General features: G+C 34.6%; 4 protein-coding genes across 7 annotated transcripts; all 4 read left to right on the top strand.

The window, feature by feature from the left end:
• The first annotated feature begins 4896 nt into the window (after positions 1 to 4896).
• On the top strand, positions 4897 to 5421 carry LOC18026024 (LOB domain-containing protein 5). Its single transcript, XM_006408979.2, has 2 exons — positions 4897 to 5064; positions 5184 to 5421. Exons 1-2 carry the CDS (start codon positions 4955 to 4957, stop codon positions 5419 to 5421), a joined length of 348 nt encoding a protein of 115 aa, XP_006409042.1. The 5' UTR covers positions 4897 to 4954.
• Positions 5422 to 14675: 9254 nt separating this feature from the next.
• LOC18026023 (LOB domain-containing protein 8) lies at positions 14676 to 15369 on the top strand. The gene is given in 3 exon segments (XM_006408978.2): positions 14676 to 14804; positions 14924 to 15186; positions 15362 to 15369. Coding segments are annotated over 3 exon segments (381 nt in total). The 5' UTR covers positions 14676 to 14694.
• A 1133-nt stretch (positions 15370 to 16502) lies between these two features.
• Positions 16503 to 19602, top strand: LOC18025891 (glucan endo-1,3-beta-glucosidase 8). Of its 4 annotated transcripts, none has more exons than XM_024160651.1 (6): positions 16503 to 16529; positions 17009 to 17065; positions 17182 to 17263; positions 17497 to 17832; positions 18105 to 18604; positions 18696 to 19432. In XM_024160651.1, the coding sequence occupies exons 4-6, from the start codon at positions 17498 to 17500 to the stop codon at positions 19307 to 19309; spliced, it is 1449 nt and encodes a 482-aa protein (XP_024016419.1). In that variant the 5' UTR covers positions 16503 to 16529; positions 17009 to 17065; positions 17182 to 17263; position 17497; the 3' UTR covers positions 19310 to 19432. The 4 variants fall into 4 exon arrangements, with proteins under 4 accessions (XP_024016419.1, XP_024016422.1, XP_024016423.1 ...); XM_024160654.1 differs by having other exon boundaries at positions 16510 to 16529; positions 17006 to 17065; XM_024160655.1 differs by lacking the exon at positions 16503 to 16529 and adding an exon at positions 19556 to 19602 and having other exon boundaries at positions 16551 to 17065; positions 18696 to 19313.
• LOC18025890 (WD-40 repeat-containing protein MSI4) lies at positions 19588 to 23584 on the top strand. The gene is made up of 15 exons (XM_006408976.2): positions 19588 to 19913; positions 20690 to 20753; positions 20850 to 20936; positions 21048 to 21110; positions 21263 to 21328; positions 21465 to 21539; positions 21687 to 21762; positions 21836 to 22031; positions 22142 to 22223; positions 22309 to 22382; positions 22498 to 22609; positions 22698 to 22772; positions 22880 to 22947; positions 23034 to 23133; positions 23227 to 23584. Exons 1-15 carry the CDS (start codon positions 19621 to 19623, stop codon positions 23326 to 23328), a joined length of 1533 nt encoding a protein of 510 aa, XP_006409039.1. The 5' UTR covers positions 19588 to 19620; the 3' UTR covers positions 23329 to 23584.
• Positions 23585 to 23700: the final 116 nt, after the last annotated feature.

Here is a 23700-nt window from a genome sequence, read left to right as displayed (position 1 = left end):
CAACCAAATATTATCACGGTTTACTAACTAATATTCCCACGGTTTGTCAACCAAAAACTCCCATTATTTTCCCACGGTATCTGCATTAATAATCTCCCACTATTTTCCCACTATTTAGTATGTAAATCCAATTTTTTTGCTAATTAATATTTTAAATTGCAAAATTTCTTAATTAAATTATCATTTCTTACATAAAATTCCATAGATGATAAGTTTCATAACATAGCAGTCTTCAAAACCAAAAAAAAACATAAGCTAAACGTTAACTTAAAAAAGTCTTCAAAACATACATAAACTCCTAAAGAATTTTACTCTTGAGTGTCACCTTGGGTTGCATCTGCATCATCCTCTTCAAGCAATTCTGGAAACTTAACAAGCACCTTCTTTGCAAAACCTGAGAGATACTGGATGGTCTCAGCCATAGTTGCAATCTTCTCATTTGCCAACTGCAACTTCTCTTCATGTTCCAGATCACAAGACTTACTACTAGAAGTTGATCTTGAACTTAAGAGTGTGCCAAATCCAAAATGTCGTCCCTTTACCTTGGGTATTTCCTGAGATTTTAGAAACAACATTAGTGGAGATGCCAAAAAAAAAACTCACAAAAGCAGTAATAAAAAATTCAAGTCTCCATTGTGCATTATGCATATACGTATAAAATTCAAGTCTTCACAAAAGCAATAATTAAAAAAAACTTAGAAAAGCAATTATGCATTTCAAATGGGCATATGTAAAAATTCAAGTCTTCACAAAAGCAGTAATAAAAAAAACTCACAAAAGCAATTATGCATTTCAAATGATCATAGCAAAAATAACAAATAAACAAAATGACAAATTTCAAGTCGTATGAACTTAACGACATCATGCATATACGTAAAACACTTACTTGCATAACTATGGCATTGATCTCAGTTTGGGAAAGGGTATTTGATTGAACTGACCCATCTTCAGTAACAGATCTGCGCTGAAAACATGGCAATCATGACTTTTCATTCCAGATAACTTACCCTTATCATATTTAACACAGTTTTGGAGATTAGAAGCATATCCATCTGGGAATTTAACGCCATGAATAATCCATTGGAAAAACTCATCTTTCGCATCTCCATCCAATCTAAATATAGGGACAGGACCCTTTCCGTTTTCCATGAGATGTAGCTCTGTGCGATTACATATAGCAGGTAAGTCTAATCTAGACTTCAAGTTGTCTTTGTCTTCCCGTGAACATTTAAGACGGTATTTATGATGTTTTCGAAGAAGTTTTTCTCGATGTGCATGACATCAAGATTATGCCTTAACAGATGGTCCTCCCAATATGGTAAATCCCAAAAAATACTCTTCTTGTGCCAATTATGATATTCACCATATCCATCAGTTGAAACATGTCCATTTCCACCGCATTCTGCAGTTTCATATGCCCCAAAATCTCTTAGTTGCAATTTGAGAGAACGACCGCTTAATTCATTCGGAGGTGCATCACGAATTAATTTGTTCTTTGTGAACATCGTCTTGCTCCTGCGGCAAGGATGTGAACGGGGTAGAAATCGTCGATGACAATCAAACCAACTTGTTTTTCGTCCGTGTTTCAATTGGAATGCATCAGTACTATCTCCACAGTATGGACATGAAAGCCTACCATGAGTTGTCCATCCCGATAACATTCCATATGCTGGAAAATCACTGATTGTCCACATAAGCACCGCTCGCATTTTAAAATTCTGTTGATATGAAATATCATAGACTTCACTTCCGTGTTCCCATAACTCTTGTAACTCATGAATCAATGGCTGTAAAAACACATCAAGAGATCTCTTAGGATGTTCTGGTCCAGGTACGAGTATTGTGAGAAAAAGAAACTCACGTTTCATACAACAAAGATGGGGGCAAATTGTACGGTGTGAGAATAACTGGCCATAGGGAATATTGTCTTCCATGTTTTCCAAATGGGTTGAAACCATCAGTACATAACCCAAGATATACGTTTCTGCTCTCCGATGCAAAATTTGGATAAATTGACTGAAAGTGTTTCCATGCTTGCGCATCAGAGGGATGCGCAATCTCTCCTTCATTTGAATGCTCTGCATGCCATCTCATAGCTCCTGCTGTTCGCTCAGACTGATACAATCTTTTCAACCTATCTGTCAACGGCAAATACCACATACGTTTATATGGCACTCGAACTCTCCCGGCAGTATTCTGAAATCGAGGTTTACCACAAAACAAACAAGACAAGTAATTTTTGTTTGCTCCCCAGTATATCATACAATTATCGATGCACACGTCGATCATCTGAAAATGCAAACTCATACCAGCCACAAGTCTGTCTACCTCATAGTAGGACGCTGGACACAGATTATCTTGTGGTAACACATCTTTCATAAGATCAGTAATTGCATCAACACAATCTTCGGGCAAATTAAAATTTGTCTTGATGGTCATTAATCGGGTTGCAACAGACAGAGGAGAATGACCCTCTTTACAACCAACATAGATTGGTTGCTTGGATGCATCCAACATATCATAAAATCGCCTTGCTTCTAAATTGGGTTCCTCTATTCTATTGCCTTCTTCCATAAATGAAGGCATATTCTCGCGAAATGCATCATTTACCATTTGTACTGTATCTGTAGATCCTATTGTAAGTCTGGGTTCCGCTACCCTATCCGTTACAGGAGCATTCATACTAGCCAAATTCACTAAATCAACTTCGCCATGATTATACCATGTCTGGTAATTTGGCCTAAATCCTCGCTTACAAGTGAGTCCACACTTTGTCTACGACAATAAACTTATTATTATCACACAAAGGACATGGACAAAACATTTTCCCTTTTTTTCGGGTAATGTCTTGATTTGTGGCAAATTCCATGAACTCAATTAAACCTTTTTCAAACTCTTTTGTAATCAACCCTGTGTTAGAATCAACACGGGTATTATACATCCAGGATCTATCATTCAGATTTGGATCCGTTTTGTTTGTAAGAATATATGAAAAGTGAGAAGGGAAGAGTGGTTTATATAGAAAAAATATCTCTGATGCTCCACCGATTTCCCACGGATTTTCCACCGATTTCTAAAAATTTAAACGGCTAATTCCAACGGCTATAAACGGATATATTGACGCCACAGTTTTATGACCAAAAAAATCGGTGGCAAATTTGCAATTGATTTCTCACGAATTGCCCATGTAAAAACCACAGATTTCCCATCGATTTCTAAAAATACAAATGGCTAACTACAACGGCTATAAACGGATATATTAACGCCACAGCTTACCGACTAAAAAAATCGGTCGCAACTTTACAATGGATTTCCCACGATTTCTCAATGTAAATACCAACGATATTTTGTTTCGTTTGTAATCCGTTGCAAATATCCCACGAAATCTCTATCGATATATTCTGTTGCAAATTAGCAACAATTTTCCCACCAAATCACTTAACCGTGGTTTATTTCTTTAAATTTCGTGGGATATTTTACCCACCAAAATTTCGGTGGGAAATTTCGTGGGAATAGACCTTGTTTTCTTGTAATGAGTGATCATCTGATACCCTATAAATTTATATTTTACCAGTTTTGTTATGTGTAACTAAAAGTTTTTTTTTAGCTCAGTTTAGTTTATTTAATCTAAGTTTGACATCAATTGTTTGAGTTCAATCTTTAAAATACTATTATTTTTTATGGTTGTACCTCCTAAAAATTAATTTTAGGTCCGCCACTGGATTAATCAGAAAGAGACTTTCTCATTTTCTGTTGGGAAGCCTTGATTTGAACTAGCTATGACATGCATGATACTTCTAAAAGACTTTGGTTGTTTTGTCCACGTATTGCTTTGAATAGGTGAAGATGACGTCATCCTCTTTGGAATTTGGGACATAAGCTAGGTTGCTTATTCTGAATAATCCGAACTCATAACTTTGTGTGATCTTTCCTTCACTTTCTATTTCTTGCAATTTTCATCCGCTAGTTAAGGTTCTTTGATTCTCAAAAAATGGTTGCTAGAAATAAGATATGTAAATAGTCAAGTAAGTTCTTGTTGCATACTTGCATGCGCGCGAGAAGTCAAATAAGAGACGTTTAAAAAAAAAAAATTAAAACCAACTGATTAAAAAGTGTAAAACAATCCTAAGATACTCAGTTGGATATTCAGTTGGATACCGCGTTAATCATGCTCTAACGGTCCATGGAATAACACAATTCATTTCTCTATTTTTAGTATTGTTATTTACAAAGTAATCATTTATTTGACATTTGATTATTAATTTTGTAAGGAAATATCTTTTTTTTTAAAAGTGAAATAATTAAATAAATGAAAAAAGGACAAATAGAAATTAGAATGTTAAAGTTACTCAACTTTTTATTTATATTTTCTTTTTTTCTTAAATTTACTAATTTAATTTATCTATTTTTAAAATTATTAAATCTGTAAATACACCAATATTTAGATTTATGAAATTAATAAGAATCATAAAGATATGTAGTACATTGTATTTGTGCAACTTATTTTTAAGCCCATTTATAATTTAGGTAAACAATAGGATTTGCAAACATTTTCTAATGGCATGAGATGTAAAGATAATTAAACAAAAGATACTTTAAATTTAAACTTGTCAATTAATAAAAGATAAGGGATTTATTAATTATATATGTGACTAAAAATAGTTTGGTCTTAATCATTTTATAAATATTGCATTACCTATTTATATATGTTTGTCGAATGCAATATCTATATAAATTTATATATTTTGAAGTCAAACAAAATTTTGAGTTATTACCCAAAAAAAAACCATGAAGTCTTTAAGAACATCCTCTAATTTTGGATATAATAATAAATTTCTTGTGAGTTTATTTTGCAGAAACTCACCTATATATACTTTGTTGTTGTTCTTTTTATTCATCTTTCAATTACTTAATTTACAGATTTATTTCATCAAAATAATTTTGAAAAATTGCGATGGAAGCCTTCGGAGACAATTTTAGACCCGGTCCTTGTGCAGTTTGCACCACGAGAAACAGAAGATGCAGCAGAAATTGCGCATTTGCTGCATATTTTCCTTCTGAATTGTACTTGTTTTCTTATTTTTGTTGCTGACTAATTTCTTCTGCTAATTAAGTTGTTTGTTATAAGCATGATTATCAAAATTTGTTTTGAATTGATACTAATTTATCTATTTCTTTTATAGGCAAGACGAGTTCGAATGTGCTAATGAACTGTTTGGTACACAAAATATTATAAGAATGATGAGACGAGCTCGTGTTGGACAAAGATCTATGTTGGCATTATCCATAATCATGGAAGGTGTTGCATGGACACATGATCCTGTTCAAGGTGGATTCGGAATGCTGCGAAGGCTTTTGTGGGAGATTAGATTACACGACGCCTATCTCTGTGAATTGAAGGGGATAATTAAATCTGCATAAGAAAAAAGATAAATTTTGATCAAAAAAAAAGAAAATCAGAATTACATCTAAATCAATGATTGAATATAAATCCTATATCGTTTAACTATCATTTTTACCAAATAACAATTAATTAATGTTAAAATCATATCTGGAAATTTAAAATACACCGTTAAGCATAGATGTGTAATTCAGTGCCGGACCGATCAATTTGGATGACCGCATCTAATTTTTTTAAATAATTTTTTTTTATATTTTTTTTCAAAATTAAAAAAAAAAACTTCATCAAACAATCAAACTCCATACACAATTTGTAAAAAAAAAAAATTAATAAAACATATATTTTATTGCTAAAATATAAATTTTCTTACATTTTTCTATGTAAAATCGTTCATTAAACTATCATAGTCGAATTTTTCAATCATAGCTGTCTTAATTGATAACAAAGCTAACCCATTTAATCGCTCTTGCAACATAGTAGAGCGTAAATAATTCTTTATCAGTTTCAACTTCGAGAAACTTCTTTCAGCAGTGGCAACCGATACCGGAATCATCAACAATATACGATAAGCAATTTCTGTGTTTTGACAATAATCCTCCATTTTTTTCAAAAAATCAAGCACTTCAATAGACTTATGTTTTAGGGATCGGTAAAGAGAGTAACGTTTAGGGATTTAGGTAAAACAACTTTAGTAATCTCTGAAGATTTGATGATGCTTGGAAGTAAACAAATAAAAACTGTGATTAGAGTGCTTATTAGACCAAGATTAGCCATTTTTTTTTCCTTGTTCTCTCCCTCTCGCTCTCTCTTATTGGAAGATGAAGAAAAGAATTGTAAGAAAAGGATTGGTTTAACACTGTTAAATAGTAAATATACTAATTTGTTAGTGATCATGTGATCATATAGACATAGTTTCAACGATTTGGGAAGATTAGCCATCTATGAATATCTACTTATGGCAATATATATAACACATTTAGAAGTCAAATTAAAATTTGAATTATTGGCAAAACAGAAAAGGTTATACATAATTAATACTTAATTTAGGAATAACTGGAAAATATAATAATGTTTTTGTCTGTATGTTTCCATATTTATCTATAAATCATTCTTTTGATATACAACGTTTTTACTAACTTTTAAACTAAGAAATCCAACAACCACAAATTAAATTGTAATGGAGCCAATGCCTGAACGCGGTCTTAGGGACTGTGACAGACCAGAGCTTTTCCCCAAGCCACATTTGGTTACACCTACGATGAGTCGATGACCAATGTGTAATTAGAGAATGTATTGTTGTAATGATCTCAAATGTAACCCTTGTTCCTTGTACAAACTATATAGACAACGATATAGCTAGGATTAAACCTAACCCTTCTCCCGCAAGAGACTTGCTGCCTAAGATACAATATACAACCCAATATAACCCAATAACCAGCAGCCATAACCAAAGCATGGGTGTCTGGTTCAAAGGCCATGTACCCAAGATCGCTTTCAACTTCTGGATATCTTATCTAGACCGCCGGTACGTACGTTCGTGCATAACGGTCAGCTTGGGAAATCAACACGTCTACAACTTGTGGTAAATGCAATCAAGACCGGTCCAGTGGAAGCAGATACCCTATACATTCGAAATGAGTCCAGATGGTATATAAACATTATACAAAAAATGGCCAATAAATTTTCAATAACCTTTTTATAATTTTGAATTGGTGAAATTTATTGTTTATGTTGCGTATGCCATAGGCCGAACATACATGCAATACTCAAGCAGAGAGACAAGATCGAGATCATCTTCTTCTGGAGCATTGTTCTACACTGATTAAGGAACCAATTAGCTACGCTAAGCATATTTAATTAAACCGTCCCATTAATTAAATTCACGTTTTCATCCAAAACAAAAAAAAAAACAATTGCAAGTTGCATTCCAGTTGAATTGTATTTTATGTCTTTATCTTTCTAACGTATCTTTAAAACACATGTACATACATATGAGTTTCATCATTTTTGATATATTTGATGTACCAACCAACTTATCAGCACTTTCGTTCTCTCTCTGCATAAAATTCAATTCAAAAAATAACTAAAATTGAGAATTGTTTTTAGTAATTGTATATATTAAACAAGCTTTCCTCAGATTATGTGGGTTGATTCGAAAACGTAGAGAGTGAGGCTTTAGGCTAGAAATAAGCTCAAGGGATTGACGTTTCAGATGGCATATATAGTTACATCTCTTCCACTGAGCGAGTTCTCGGGTACTCTCAAGTGCTACATTGATGGCTCTTCAAAAGAAAAAGACGAACTCTTTTATTAGGTACTATCAATGGCGGATCCACGTTACAGAATAGGAGTCATCTGATATCCTATAAATTTATATTTTACCAGTTTTGTTATGTGTAACGAAAAGGTTTTTCTTTTAACTCAATTTAGTTTATTTAGTCTAAATTTGACATCTATTGTTTGAGTTTAATCTTTAAGATATTATTATTTTTTATGGTTGCACCCCTAAAAATTAACTATAGATCCGTCACTAGATACTATGCATAGGTAATCAAAAAGAGGTTTTTCATTTTTTATTGGGAAACCTTAATTTTGTTGGATCGAATTTTAAAAGCCCAATAAAAGTCTGTTAAAATTCAGAAAGTGAAGAAGAAATGAATTGATTTTGTAAGTGATTTTGTCCCATAGTTTGTTGGGAGAATCTCTACTATATATTAAGATATGCTTCATACATGTTCAAATAACATGTGAGAGAGATAGCAATAAGCCTCACGAGCGCCCCTCCGCCGCCAAGCCTGGCCAGGCGTGGGTCGTCGACAAAAAGAAGGCTATAGGTAAAAGAGTCGTGATGAATCTTATTCCTTTCATAAGATCATTCTACAGAGATCTAGAAATCCATCAAATGGATGTAAAAATGTTGATTTAGAAGAGAAAATTTACATGAAACAACCTGAAGGGTTTGTTGTCCTAGGACAAGAAAACAAAGTCTGTACACTTGTTAAATCATTGTATGGACTTAAAAAACTCCAAAACAATGGCATGAAAAATTTGACAATGTAATGATGTCAAATGGTTTTAGCATTAACGAATGTGATAAATGTATATACATCAAAAGTACTCCTCACGGGTATGTTTTGCTCTGCTTATACGTTGATGACATGCTCATTATTGGCAGCAATAAAGACATGATCAATCGGACTAAAAATTTGCTACGTAGCAAATTTGATATAAAGGACATGGGATTTGCCGATGTGATTCTAGGAATTAGAATTATAAGATACTCGGATGGAATAATCTTGTCCCAAGAACATTATGCTGAAAAAATCCTTGAGCGGTTTAAGAACTACTCAAATGGAGTTGCAAAAACTCCAACTGACCCTCATTTTCATTTGACTAAAAATTCGGATGAACCAGTGTCACAAGTGGAATATACAAAGGTGATCGGAAGTCTTATGTACTTAACAAATTGTATTAGACCCGATTTAGCGCACTCAGTAAATGTATTTAGTCGCTATACAAGTAATCCATGTCATAATTATTGGAAGGCCATAACTCACCAAAAATTATGGGTTGCACTACGGTAAAGAACCAGCAGTCTTAGAAGGCTATAGTGATGCCAACTGGATTTCAGATTCTAAGAATTTGAAATCGACAAGTGGATATTGATAACACCGTATTTTGACCACTTTTATGGATCATAATTGTATCTTATGCAGGTGTTTAACTCTGTTTTCAATGGTTTTTAAAATTTTTTCAATGTTTTAGAGTTTCAAAAGACTTTACAGGAAACTTGGGCAAAAGATATGCAATTTGGAACAAATGAGCAATTTTGGATAAATGCAGACCGTCAGAAGTATGATAAGCGATGAAGACCTTTTTACCGTCTGATCACCCCCAAAATTTGAGACAATATAGAGAATCCAACCAGCTTTCTAATGCACTTGGTTTGGAGACAATCCAACGGTTAGATCTTCAGATACTCCCGATGCAAGAATGACAGAAAATGCAGTTCCGGAAGAGAGCATGAGCCGTGACCGCGGCCAACACCCATTTTCCCGTGGGTAGAGCCACCGCGACCGCAGACATTGGTCGTTCAATTTCCCGACGATTTAATTAAAGCCCAGATCAATTCCTTTCGTTATTTTTGAAGCCCTAAGTGTCCAGGACAACTCCAAAAGCTATAAATACCCTCTTTAGGTCATTCTAAAGAGGAGAGACCGAAACTAATAGACAAAGAGGAGAGAGAGAGAGAGATTTTCGTGTAACCCTAAGGAGGAGCCGCCGTCTTCGAAGGAGGAGGATCCGCCGCTGGAGTCATCGCGCCTCCGTCCGCTTCTCTGTTCTTCGTTTCCCTTCCTTGTTCTCTTTAATTTCCTGCACTTTCAATTTCGTTTATGATACTTTGTTACAATATGTTTGAGTAGTTACCCAGTTGAGTTTAAAGGGATTGTTCAAAGGGAATTTCATGTGTCTTTGCTTATGAATCGATAGATTTAGGATTTATAATCTTCTAAATGTTCTTCATTTGCCTTTAATCTTACTGCGTGATTCTCTGCTGGCCACTTAGAAGTCGATCTGATAAGATATGTTGCGAAAGCTTTCATTGATTGTCTGAACTAGGGTGAAACGAGCATCTCTTCTATAGGAGTGGAAACCTACCTGTAGTTGAGTTTTGAATATTGATGAGTCTTGTTCTGCTATTGCATCTTCTCCCTTCCAGGATCAGAGTGGAAACCTACTGATCAGGGTTGCGAGAGATAGTTGTTAAGTGCTGCGAAAGTAGGCTATTCATACTTCCGTGCCTCGAGTTCTAGAACATACGTAGTTGATTATCTTTATCACTTGTTTAAAATCGACATAGCCTAGTCCATGAACCCCTGCGAATTCCCCTTGAGCCCCAACGTTTGTTTTTAATCGCTTACAACCTTCGTATTCCTTTGCTTTTCATTCGCTTATTACTTGCTTTCTTTTTCAATTGCTTTTTACTTGCTTTCAAGTTTAGATTTAGTGACAAAAAAAACCCAAAACCAAAACCCAAATTGTTTAGTTATAATCTGATTTAAACATAGCCGTGAATTCGTACTGAAACAACTAAGTCTATGTGGATCGATACCCTAAGTACTACAGCGCACATCTGTGCACTTGCAGACATTTAGGGGTTATAAATTTAAAACCTGAAGCTTAGTAAAACGAAAACAACAACCCCGCTTTTGCTCGACATCAGATATGTCTTTACACTTGGTGGTACAGCAGTATCCTGAAAATCTTCCAAACAGACTCTGTTGGCCAAATCAACCATAGAATCTCAGTTTATAACACTAGACAAAGCCGTAGAGGAAGCAGAGTGGCTTCAGAATTTTTTGGAAGATATCCCGATATGGGAACCAGTGCCAGCATTACGTGTACACTATGATAGTCAGTCGGCTATATATATATCTCGGGCACTGAATAAGCTATATAATGGTAAATTTCGTCATATTTGAAGACAACATCAAACCATTAGACATTTGATCTCGACTGGTGTACTCACGATAGAATACATCAAATCAGTTGAAAACTTAGCAGACCCTTTTACGAAAAGTCTGGCGCGAGAATCAAGTTGTTAAATCATCAAGAGGAATGAGTTTAAAGCCTATAGATAAAAATGACGTCTGATGGTAACCCCACCTATGTGACTGGAGATCCCAAGATCTAGGTTCAAAGGGAAAACGAAATCAAGCGGATTCAGAAGTGAGCACTGTGAGACTATGTCTCCTCCCAATTCCTAAGATGATAAACAGTGTTACCTGTGAGTGTTAAGGTTAAGCTGTGGCTTTTAATGATTCCATAGTTTTGAGATATTGGTGAAGTATTACAGGATACTTTTAAAAAAACAAAACTATCGGCAGATCACCTAATGAGTGTGAAATGGGGCCGTTTCTAGGAGAATGAAAGTAAGGTTATACTCTCCAAGTTCACTCATGAAACCAGGACTCTTCAAGGCCAAAATGAACACAATAGAGAACTCAAGTTCTACGATAAAATGTTGCTGCGCAATAACTGTTGTCTCGATTTACATCAAAGTCTGGGTGGTTCAAGACATCATATACACCTCCCGGCCGAGTAAAACCCGACAGATATTAGAAATGATTGGTTCAAAGCTGAAAAATGCTCCTCTCAGATACAGTTGCATTTTTGCATACTCTCGGATGACTGTCTAGTCTAGTAAGAGTCGTGTCTAGTATAGTTGAGTGAAGTTTTTATCGAGTCAATTGAGTCTTTAAATGTTTAGAGTTATTTCTCTTCATGTGGGGGACTGTTGGGCTGAATTTTAAAAGTCCAATAAGGGTGTGTTAAAATAAGATGAAGAGGAAATAATGTGATTTTGTCCCACATCAATGGTTTGTTGGGAAAATCTCTACTATATATTAAGATATGCTTCATACATCTTCAAATAACATGTGAAAGAGAAAAGAATAAGCCCCACGCACATGCCGCCGCCGCCGTCAAGCCGGGCCGAGCGCGGGTCGTGTTGGTCGAATGGACCTTCGGGTCTAAGGCGGGTATTCTTTTTGGGCCATATTTTTATGAGCGCTTGGTCAATGTTTTTATGTTAACTTTCTGCATATATTTTTGATTCAGTCAAAAGAATATTGGATTATCCCCACAAAAACGTAACAGATTGTGATTAATCATATTTGCTGATTTTTTGCCTTTGACTATGTTAAATTTATGGCCGAGAATCGTGTTTGACTCGCAGATTTTATGGGATTTTGAAGACTTCTCAAGTCTCTTCCTCCATTATATATACACAACCTCTCCTCTCATTTTTTACATCTTCACCTCTCATTTTCTACTCTGAAATTTTTGCAACAGTCTTTCTTTCTATCTTTCTTTGTTTTTGCAACAGTCTCTTTTTCTCTCTTTATTTATTTTTATAAGTCCTCTGCTGCGAGTATAGTAGAATTAGTTTATGTAAATCCCTGTTTCTTAGTGCTTCTGAAAACGGATAGTTGTGGTTGTATCATGCGACTCTTGTATCACAGAACCCCGTCGCATTACGGGCGATTCAAAGAGTTAAGGAAAAAGATCATAGTTTCGCATCCACTCATTTTTAAGTTTATTTTCTAAATCTCGTATCTTAATTACTGGTTCGTAGTTTTCAATATTTTGGTCCTACAGATTTGAGCTAGCCATAACATGCATGATACTTCTAAAAGACTGGTTGCTTTGTCCACGTATTGCTTTGAATAGGTGAAGATCCCTCTTTGGAATTTGGGACATACGCTAGGTTGCTTATTCTGAATAATCCGAACTCATAAACTTTGTGTGATCTTTCCTTCACTTTCTATTTCTTGCAATTTTCATCCGCTAGTTAAGGTTCTTTGATTCTCAAAAAATGGTTGCTAGAAATAAGATATGTAAATAGTCAAGTAAGTTCTTGTTGCATACTTGCATGCGAGAAGTCACTAACTAAGACCATGATTATTGCTATAAATCCAATTAGATTTCTAAACTTTTTTTAATTATTAAATTTGGAAGAGCTGCCACACTACAAAAAAAACATCATAATACATCATTTATTTTATTTATTTGTATTATTTATAACTGATGCAAAAGAATTTTACATCATTTAAAAAATATTTTGAAAGTGGTGATGCAAATACTTTATATCAGTTCATTAATAACTGATGTAAATATTTTAAATATTTACATCAATTAGAATAATTGATATCAATATATGTCAATTGTTTTAAATGATATTAAATTTTACATCAGTTATTATAAATGATATTAATATTTGTATCAATTATAAATAATTGATGTTAAAAATGCTATTTTGGTATAAATTTTAATTTATTTTTAAAATTTATATAAAAACCGTTTTGTTTTTTTATTAATATAAATATATTTTGTGAACTCTCATACAATAATTAACTAAAATTATTATTAAAAATATTTTTTATGTCGAAAATTTTGGTTGAAGTTAATAAAATCATACGATTATTAACAATGATGAGTTTATTTTATAGAGGAGCAATTCTCTCCTCTCAAGTTCTCCTAACCTATGTGGGACAAATAAGTTTTGACCAAATTAAATTAAAGTTGTTTGTTGGCATCACTTTTTAATTGCTACAAAATTTGCATTATTTTATTCAAGTGATGCTAATATATATATCAATTATCTAATGATGTAAAATTTGGTTTTTGATGTGATTTAAAATAAATTAGTATCAGTTTTATGCAATCGATGCCATATAAACTAATAATAAAATCATTTGTATTAACTGATGTTAATACTGTATAATTTATGTCACTTGTAAATAAATGACTCTAATTAGTATCAATTATTTTTCTAATATAATTTATTTGATGCTATCAACACTTTTTTTGGTAGTGCCATGTGAAGGGAGAAACAGTCTCTTATGGTCGTAAAATAAGAGACGTTTTCTAAAACTTTTTAAAACCAATTGATTAAAAAATTATAAAATAATTATAAGATATTATGTTAGATACCGCGTTAATCATGTTCTAACGGTCATGAAATAACACAATTCATTTCTCTATTTTTAGTATTGTTATTTACAAAGTAATTATTTATTTGACATTTGATTATTAATTTTGTAAGGAAATAATTTTTTATATAATAAAAGTAAAATAATTAAATAAATGAAAAACAAGGACAAATAGAAATTAGAATGTTAAAGTTACTCAACTTTTATTTATATTTCTTTCTTTCTTTCTTAAATTTACTAATTTATCTATTTTTAAAATTATTAAATCTGTAAATACACCAATATTTAGATTTATGAAATTAATAAGAACCATAAAGATATGTAGTACATTGTATTTGTGCAACTTATTTTTAAGCCCATTTATAATTTAGGTAAACAATAGGATTTGCAAACATTTCTAATGGCATGAGATGTAAAGATAATTAAACTAAAGATACTTTAAATTTAAACTTGTCAATTAATAAAAGATAAGGGATTTGTAATTATATATGTGACTAAAAATAGTTTGGCCTTAATCATGTTATAAGTATGGCATTACCTATTTATATATGTTTGGTCGAATGCAATATCTATATAAATTTATATATTTTGAAGTCAAACAAAATTTTGAGTTATTACCCAAAAAAACCATGAAGTTTTTAAGAACATCCTCTAATTTTGGATATAATAATAAATTTCTTTTGAGTTTATTTTGCAGAAACTCGCCTATATATACTTCTTCGTTGGTGTTCTTTATATTCATCTTTCAATTACCTAATTTACAGATTTATTTCATCAAAATAATTTTGAAAAATTGCGATGGAAGCCTTCGGAGACAATTTTGGACCCGGTCCTTGTGCAGTTTGCACCACGAGAAACAAAAGATGCAGCAGAAATTGCGAATTTGCTGCATATTTTCCTTCTGAATTGTACTCATTTTCCTATATTTGTTGCTGACTAATTTCTGCTGCTAATTAAGTTGTTTGTTATAAGCATGATTATCAAATTGTGTTTTGAATTGATACTAATTTATCTATTTCTTTTATAGGCAAGACGAGTTCGAAAGTGCTAGTGAGCTGTTTGGTACACAAAATATTATAAGAATGATGAGACGAGCTCGTGTCGGACAAAGATCTATGTTGGCATTATGCATACTCATGGAAGGTGTTGCATGGATACATGATCCTGTTCAAGGTGGATTTGGAATGATGCGAAGGCTCTTGTGGGAGATCAAATTACGCGAAGCCTATCTCTGTGAATTGAAGGCGATCATTAAATCTGAAAAATAAAAATGACAATTACATCTAAAATGTATTTTTTTTAAAAAAAAGACAATTACATCTAAAATCAATGGTTGAAATTTTGAATATACATCGTATATCTTTTATCTATCATTTTATCAAATAATAATTAATTAATGTTAAAATTATATCGAAAGTGGAAAAAATGTTGAATCAAAATTTTTGCGATTAAATTGCGTGTGCAGTATACTGATCATAAGAAAACTTTGAATTAATCTAAAGAGAAATATCAAATGACGTCTTAGAGCAACATTATAAAACGATCAACAAAATTTAAACTACAGTACAAACTCTATAAATTAATAATGTTGGAACTCTATAAATTTATTAATTTAACGAGTTATTAATTTATAAAGAAATTAATTTAGTTAAAATTTAAATTTGGGACAAAAAATTATTAATTAATCAAATTCATTAATTTATCAATATTAATTTATAGAGTTTCTACTGTATTAGGTGCAAATTGAAAAACAACTAAACAAGTGAAACAAACTACCGTATTTAGGTTGAAATCATATATTGTTGGCAAAAAAGTAGTAATCAGTTTTTTTTTTTACAAAAAATGTTCATATTGATAAATAAATAAATAAATAATCTTCATTACGTATGCTTGTATGTTTTCCTCAGCGCAGCATTGCTTCGCTAATGATGTCATAAAAAAATGTCGTTTATTATTTTTTTTTTAAGATTATATGTACTTCCAACAGCTTGTATCTCTGCCATTCAACCACCTAAATGACAAACTCTTACATTTTTATGCTTCAAGTGTTATGTCTAATATGCGCACATAAATGGTTCCAGCAAACACAGTTTAGAACGATGTTTTTATACAACAAAGTGGTCTTACATTTATTTGTTGAATAGATTAGACGATGACCAAGAATATATTGAAGTAATAATGGAGGCCAGTTTTTGGTGTTTTGCAAAATATACACGCAAATTGTTTGAAGTGTGAATTAAAATCCAATCTATTTCAACATAGCAATAATGGAAATAGCAATAATGGAAGAGTTGAAATCAAAAGATGGGTGGAAACTATATACATTAGTAGGTTGCTTCTTTTTGCATTATAATATGCAACTTTTTTTTTTTTTACTAATATGTTCTTGAAATTTGCCTTGAAAAATTAATACCGTTGCTAAAGAATCTCTTGACTCAGTCATTGATTTCTTCGATGTTACCTAATTAAAATTTATGTTGATATTGTTAATTATCATCCGTTATTTTGATTTTTCAGATTTTTTACTTTTAATATTGATAAAGAGGCGTTCTACTGTATAAAAGGAGAAAAACGAACAAAGAGAAAAAGGTTTCGTCTCCATTCTCTACGACTGGCCCATCACTCTCTTGCAGGTCCCGAGTTTTTTTTTTTCCTACTTTTCTGTTCTAAAAGTTTAGGTTTTCGTATGAAAAGCTTTTGAAGATTCTGCTGTTTGGATTGAATTGCATTTCCGCTTAATTTTGTAAAATGCTGAGAGATATAATTCTCGATTTTCTGGGTTTAAGTGAGATTTTACGAATGTTCTAGTTAGGGGTTTTGTGTTTAGCGTTTTGGATATCTGTCAATTTTTTTGCCACGTGTTGGACGTTTTACGATTTTGTTTTTGATAGCGTTCATTGGGTAAGCCTTATTCAACATTTTGGTGTTTTGTTGTGTTTGATTTCAAATGATTTTGACGAAACTAAAACCAAAAAAAGAAATGATTTTGACGAAATTTCAGTTTTTTTTTCTCCTGATGTTAAGCTGTATTCATATTTGATGAATACTTTAGTTCTTGTGCTAAGAGGTTCCATTTTTTGTTTAATTGTTGTTTGATTTACTATTTTAGCAGCTAGAACAAGCAAACCTTCAAGAATCTCCAGCATTTGTACCTCTCAGAACAAGGAAGGTTTCTGCTTTGTCTTGTATCTTGCTTGCAATGATATTTCAGTTGTCTCATGTCCTGAAATTTTCTTATAATAATATCTCATCACATTTTCCCTTTTTTCTTGGTTCTGTCACCAGACTGATGTCAATGTGCCCAATTCTCTAAGTAAATTGTGAAGTTGTTAAGCCAAGTGTTGTTGCAGCAGAGCACATATCTCAGGTAATTATTAGCTTTGCTACTAATCTAATCTTCTGCCTTTTTCCTTCTCAAGCTCCTCTCTACAATGGATTTGGTATCCTCACACATATTTTCTATCTTCTGCAAGTGTTTTAGTGAGACTTTGTGAATTTTCTAGTTAAGAGTTGGTGTTTAGTTTTCAAATATGCTTCTGTTTTTCTTTTTTAGTTTTTCACGCTTGACTGTGGTGGGTAATTCCTTTTCTTCTTTCTCAGAATGGCGAATCAGTTGGCCCTCGTTGTGGAATTTGCAATCCTAATAGGTACTCTGGGTATTATGGTAGATGGGTTAGGTGTGAACTGGGGAACAATGGCCACACACAAGCTGCCACCAAAGACAGTGGTTCAGATGCTAAAGGATAATAACATCAACAAGGTTAAGCTTTTCGACGCGGACGAGTCCACCATGAGTGCACTTGCTGGCTCTGGCCTCCAAGTGATGGTCGCTATTCCCAATGATCAGCTTAAGGTCATGTGCAGCTACGACCGTGCCAAGGATTGGGTTCGCAAGAATGTCACTCGTTATAACTTCACAGGCGGCGTCAATATCACGTCAGTTTCTCCTTCTCTTCTTTCTCAGTTTGGTTCTAATGTCGTCTGCTTGCTCATAAGTCTTATTTAAAACTAAAAACAGTCAAAGGGTTTATGAGATTTTGAGCAAACAAATACAAAGAATGTTTCAAGATTGAGTTATGTTTAAAATGTCTGGTGAAAAGCTGCTTTGACAAGTAAATGTTTTAAACAAACACGGTCATCAAATGCATCAGACAAATATGTGTTTATATGTCTCAATGAAGCTAACCTTTTGTGGATGTGTGTTTCAGGTTTGTAGCTGTTGGGAATGAGCCATTCCTCAAGTCATACAACGGATCATTCATAAACATCACATTCCCTGCACTTCAAAACATCCAAAACGCTTTAAACGAAGCCGGACTAGGAAACTCTGTCAAAGCAACAGTCCCTCTGAACGCAGATGTCTACGATTCACCAGCAAGCAACCCCGTGCCATCTGCTGGAAGATTCCGTCCTGATATCATTGGTCAAATGACTCAGATTGTCGACTTTCTTGGCAAGAACAACGCTCCCATCACTATTAACATCTACCCTTTCTTGAGTCTCTATGGAAATGACGATTTCCCACTCAACTACGCGTTCTTCGATGGTGCTCAACCGATAAATGACAACGGTGTTGATTACACAAACGTTTTCGATGCCAATTTCGACACTTTGGTATCGGCTTTGAAAGCTGTTGGTCATGGAGACATGCCTATAATCGTTGGAGAAGTTGGTTGGCCAACAGAGGGTGACAAACATGCAAACACCGGTAGATATCTATATCTTCTACAACATTTTCTCAGTACTTTAGATGTCATATTCACATGGAATTTAGAATTTTGAAAAACGGGTTTTTGCAGGAAATGCTTACAGATTCTACAACGGGCTTTTACCAAGGCTTGGAACTAACAAAGGCACTCCATTGAGACCCACTTACATTGAAGTATACTTGTTTGGATTACTAGATGAGGATGCGAAAAGTATAGCACCTGGAGACTTCGAACGCCATTGGGGAATATTCAAGTTCGACGGGCAGCCAAAGTTTCCTATAGATTTATCTGGACAAGGACAGAACAAGATGTTGATAGGTGCACAAGGCGTGACGTATCTACCAAACAAGTGGTGTACTTTTAATCCACAAGCTAAAGATTTGACGAAACTGGCGGCTAACATAGATTTCGCATGCACTTACTCGGATTGCACGGGGCTTGGTTACGGGTCATCATGCAATGGTCTTGATGCAAATGGGAATGCTTCTTATGCGTTTAACATGTATTTTCAAGTGAAGAATCAGGATGAAGGTGCTTGTATCTTCCAAGGTTTGGCCACCATTACCACACAGAACATATCTCAGGGACAGTGCAATTTCCCTATTCAGATTGTTGATTCTTCGTCGTCTTCTTCTTCCTTTTCTTTGTCTTCTTTTTTGGTTTTGTTCATCGCTGGAGTTTGGTTTCTTATCAGCGGCTTATGAGTGAGTGAGTATCGAGTAACAATCACACATTCTCTTTCCTTTTTTCTATTCAGATTTTTCAAAAAATTTTCCTTATTATTCGATTTACTCTAATATCATCAAAATGAGCTAATCTTGGGTTAATCCTATATATTTTTCATACATTATTTTAAGGATTTTTCATCATAAAAAAAAAAACAAAGTATCCATTTTAGTGAATAAAAATAAAATAAAAGGAAACGGTGATTGTTTTTGTGTAAAAAGCAGTAGAGAGATTCTACTAAAGTAATCAATAGAAGACAAAAACAAACAAGTAAAAATAAAAAAGGAAAATGGAGAGCGACGAAGCAGCAGCAGCAGCGTCTCCTCAAGGCACGACGGCGAGCGGAGGAACGGTAACTCCGGGGCCGAAGAAGAGAGGCCGGAAACCTAAGAGCAAGGAAGATTCTCAGACTCCGTCGTCGCAGCAACAGAGCGGTAGCAGCGGTGGGAAAATGAAGGAAAGTGGGAAGAAAACGCAGCAGCCGAGTGTCGACGAGAAGTACTCTCAGTGGAAAGGTCTCGTCCCCATTCTCTACGACTGGCTCGCCAACCATAACCTCGTCTGGCCTTCACTCTCCTGCAGGTCCGAGTTTTTATTCTCTCTGTCCTTTTTAGGGTTTCGGTTAATCGTATCTTCGGCTTTAACTTTTCTTTGCTCCTGGGTTATCAAGTAGAGTTTGTTCGAGAATCTTTATAAACATTCTTATGTTTGGATTGAATTGCATTTCCTCTTGATTTAGGGAAATGCTCAGAGGTAGTTTTTCGATTTCTGGGTTTAAGTGAGTTTTTGCGAATCTTCTTTTCAAGGTTTGATGTGGTTGTTTCTTCACGCCTTGATGTCTTTGATGTTCGATTCATGAATTTTGTACCATCCTCTGGAATTTGATAAGCCTTAACCAGCACAAAGGGTCTTACTTTCTTGGTTCCAAATTATGCTGAGTTATAAAAAGTAGCTCTTAGGCTACTTCCACTTTTGAGGAAAGGTTAAATTTTTAATTTTCAAATGTTAAGCTGTGTTCATATTTTGATGAAGTCTTTAGTTCTTGTGCTTAGAGATCCAGTTGGTGAATTTATTGTTTGGTTTGCGAATCCTCTAGTTAAGGTTTGATGTGGCTGTTTCTTCACGCCTTGATATCGTTGATGCTTGTAAAGGTTTAATTTTGCATCATCCTCGGGAATTAGATAAGCCTTAACCAGCACAAAGGGTCTTACTTTCTTGGTTCCAAATTATTCTATGTTGTCAAGTAGCTCTTAGGCTACTTTCAATTTTGAGGAAAGGTCAATGTTTTCAAATGTTAAGCTGTGTTCATATTTTGATGAAGTCTTTAGTTGGTGAATTTGTTGTTTGGTTTGAAACAGATGGGGTCCACAACTCGAACAAGCAACCTACAAGAATCGCCAGCGTCTGTACCTCTCTGAACAAGTAGGTTTATTGCTTTCTCCATGCTTCTTGCTTTGCTTGCAATAACGTTTGTCTCATGTTCTCTGAAATTCGTATTTTACTTGGTTGTGTCACCAGACTGATGGCAGTGTGCCCAACACTTTAGTCATAGCGAACTGCGAAGTTGTTAAGCCAAGGGTCGCTGCAGCAGAGCATATATCTCAGGTAGTTAGTGTTTCTGCTATTAATCTTGTACCTTTTACTTATCATGCTCCCCTCTACAATCGATTTCCTGTCACGACACTTATTTACTATCTTCTGCGAATGTGTTTTCAGTTCAATGAGGAAGCACGTTCTCCATTTGTGAAGAAGTACAAAACCATCATTCACCCTGGAGAGGTGTGAATTCTGCCCACTCTAGATATTCCTGTATCAAGATCGTCTAGTTCTGTTTGGTGCATTATTGTATCTGCATGACTATACTCGTTTGGCCCTTTGATGAATGTGAAACCCTGTTTTGATGTGTATTCATCACTAATTTGCAATTGCAGGTTAACAGAATCAGAGAACTCCCACAGAACAGCAAGATCGTTGCTACTCACACTGACAGTCCTGATGTAAGCGCTGCTTCTTCTATTTTGTTATGGTCATAGCATCTTGAAATATGTTGGTTTCATACCTCTTTATATTTGGCAGTCAAAGAGCATTCTTTATTTTGGACTTATTTACAGTTTAACAATATGTTGATTCCAGGTTCTCATTTGGGATGTTGAAACCCAACCAAACCGTCATGCTGTGCTTGGAGCTGCAAATTCCCGCCCGGATTTGGTATGTCCACCTCTGAAAAATGTCTTTGCAAATCATTTCTTCCGCTTCATTCTTGTTCGTCGTAACTTGATCATTGGAAGCGACTCTTTGATATCTAAATTGAAAACTCCTACTTCTTGTGCATCATCTAAACCATTTTTCTTGCAGATTCTCACTGGACACCAAGATAATGCTGAATTTGCTCTGGCAATGTGCCCAACCGAACCCTTTGTCCTCTCTGGAGGTTTGTGTTTCTGTGATTCGTAATGTCTGATCTCGTAGTTTTCCCGCTTCTCATACAAAGTTTCTTTTCTCAGGCAAGGACAAGTCAGTTGTTTTGTGGAGCATCCAGGACCACATCACAACGGTTGGTACAGATTCCAAATCATCTGGATCTATCATCAAACAGACTGGTGAAAGTGGTGAAAAAACTGAGAGTCCTACTGTCGGTCCGCGAGGTGTATATGTTGGCCATGACGATACGGTTGAAGATGTGGCATTCAGCCCGACTAGGTAACTTCTTTAAACAGTCTCCTCTTTTTGATCTCGGGATGATGCTTTTCTGATGAAGCATTTTTCATGCTTTTCTGATGATGCTTCTGGTGAATTTTTATGTCGGGAAGTGCACAAGAATTCTGCAGTGTTGGTGACGATTCTTGCCTTATACTATGGGATGCAAGAACTGGCACTAGCCCTGTCACGAAGGTAATGTCTCTTCTTGATCCTATCAAAATTTTGAAGTTTTACCTTCTTCTATATATTGATCTTTTTTTTTTTGTGCGTTTACCAGGTTGAAAAAGCGCACGATGCTGATCTTCATTGTGTCGATTGGAATCCTCATGACGACAATCTGATCCTGACAGGGTATGGAGAAATAGATATATGGCACAGACAGAGGATTAAGGCACACTTAGTATCTAATTAAGAAAACTTATAGACTATGCCTACGTGTACTAATAGATATAATTGAATGTTTCAGGTCAGCAGACAACACTGTCCGGCTGTATGATCGTAGGAACCTGACCGCAAATGGAGTCGGTACGCCTATTTACAAATTTGAGGGCCACAAAGCTGCTGTCCTTTGTGTTCAGGTTTGAACAAAAGCTATTATGTTCTTTTTTCATCATATTACTTGTACCTAGTTTAACTCACTGATACCATCATGTTATATCAATGCAGTGGTCTCCTGATAAGTCATCTGTTTTTGGGAGTTCTGCAGAAGATGGTCTCTTGAACATCTGGGATTATGACAGGGTCTGTACATAATTCAACTCAGATATGTCTGAATTATTCTTTCTTCACTATCTTCACGAAAACTTATTTATTGTACTTATGTTTGGTATTGTTTAATCGTCCATCAGGTTAGTAAGAAGTCTGATCGTGCAGCTAAAAGTCCTGCTGGGCTCTTCTTCCAGCATGCTGGTCACAGGTTCTTAAAAAACTTAATCCCAAGTCTCTTCATTGCTTTCTCGTTTACTTGCTTCTAAGTTTTCTCGTATATATATACTTTCATAGGGACAAAGTGGTTGATTTCCACTGGAACGCGTCGGATCCTTGGACTATTGTCAGTGTTTCGGATGACTGTGAGACTACTGGTGGAGGTGGAACATTGCAGGTAACCTTTAAACACTTTCTTTGTACTCCGATGATGAGCAATTTTGTCGATAAAACGTAAAAATGTTGTTTATACTTTCTTCTTCTTTGGCAGATATGGCGGATGAGTGACTTGATTTACAGACCACAAGAGGAAGTCCTGGCAGAATTGGAGAAGTTCAAGTCGCATGTTATGACATGTGCCTCCAAGCCTTGAGAGCAAAGATAATAAAAACTACCGTTGTCTATCTATCTATCTATCGCCTATGGTGATGATAACTAATGAGGTTTAGTTGTCGGTTTAGCAAGAGTCTTGGTTTTGTCAAATGCTGGTTTGTCTTTTTTTGAGATATTGGTAGCTGTTAGGACCTTTCCAAATTGTTTTAGGGGTACATTTAATCTTTGTTTCATTAAGACTTTAAGTGCTATTTTGATCAACTTAGTGTTATTTTACTTATTAGCTTTTAAACCAATTCATGCATTGCCTTAAATAGAGGGCTTGGCCAAATTATTTTATCTCAAACCGAACGGGCTACAGAATTAGAACTTTTTTATTAAGCTCTAAAAAAGGATTGTTAATTTTTGACCA

The sequence above is a fragment of the Eutrema salsugineum genome, unplaced genomic scaffold (assembly GCF_000478725.1).
Source record: "Eutrema salsugineum unplaced genomic scaffold, Eutsalg1_0 scaffold_11, whole genome shotgun sequence".
Lineage (NCBI taxonomy): Eukaryota > Viridiplantae > Streptophyta > Magnoliopsida > Brassicales > Brassicaceae > Eutrema > Eutrema salsugineum.
This window is presented reverse-complemented; position numbering and strand designations above follow the sequence as displayed.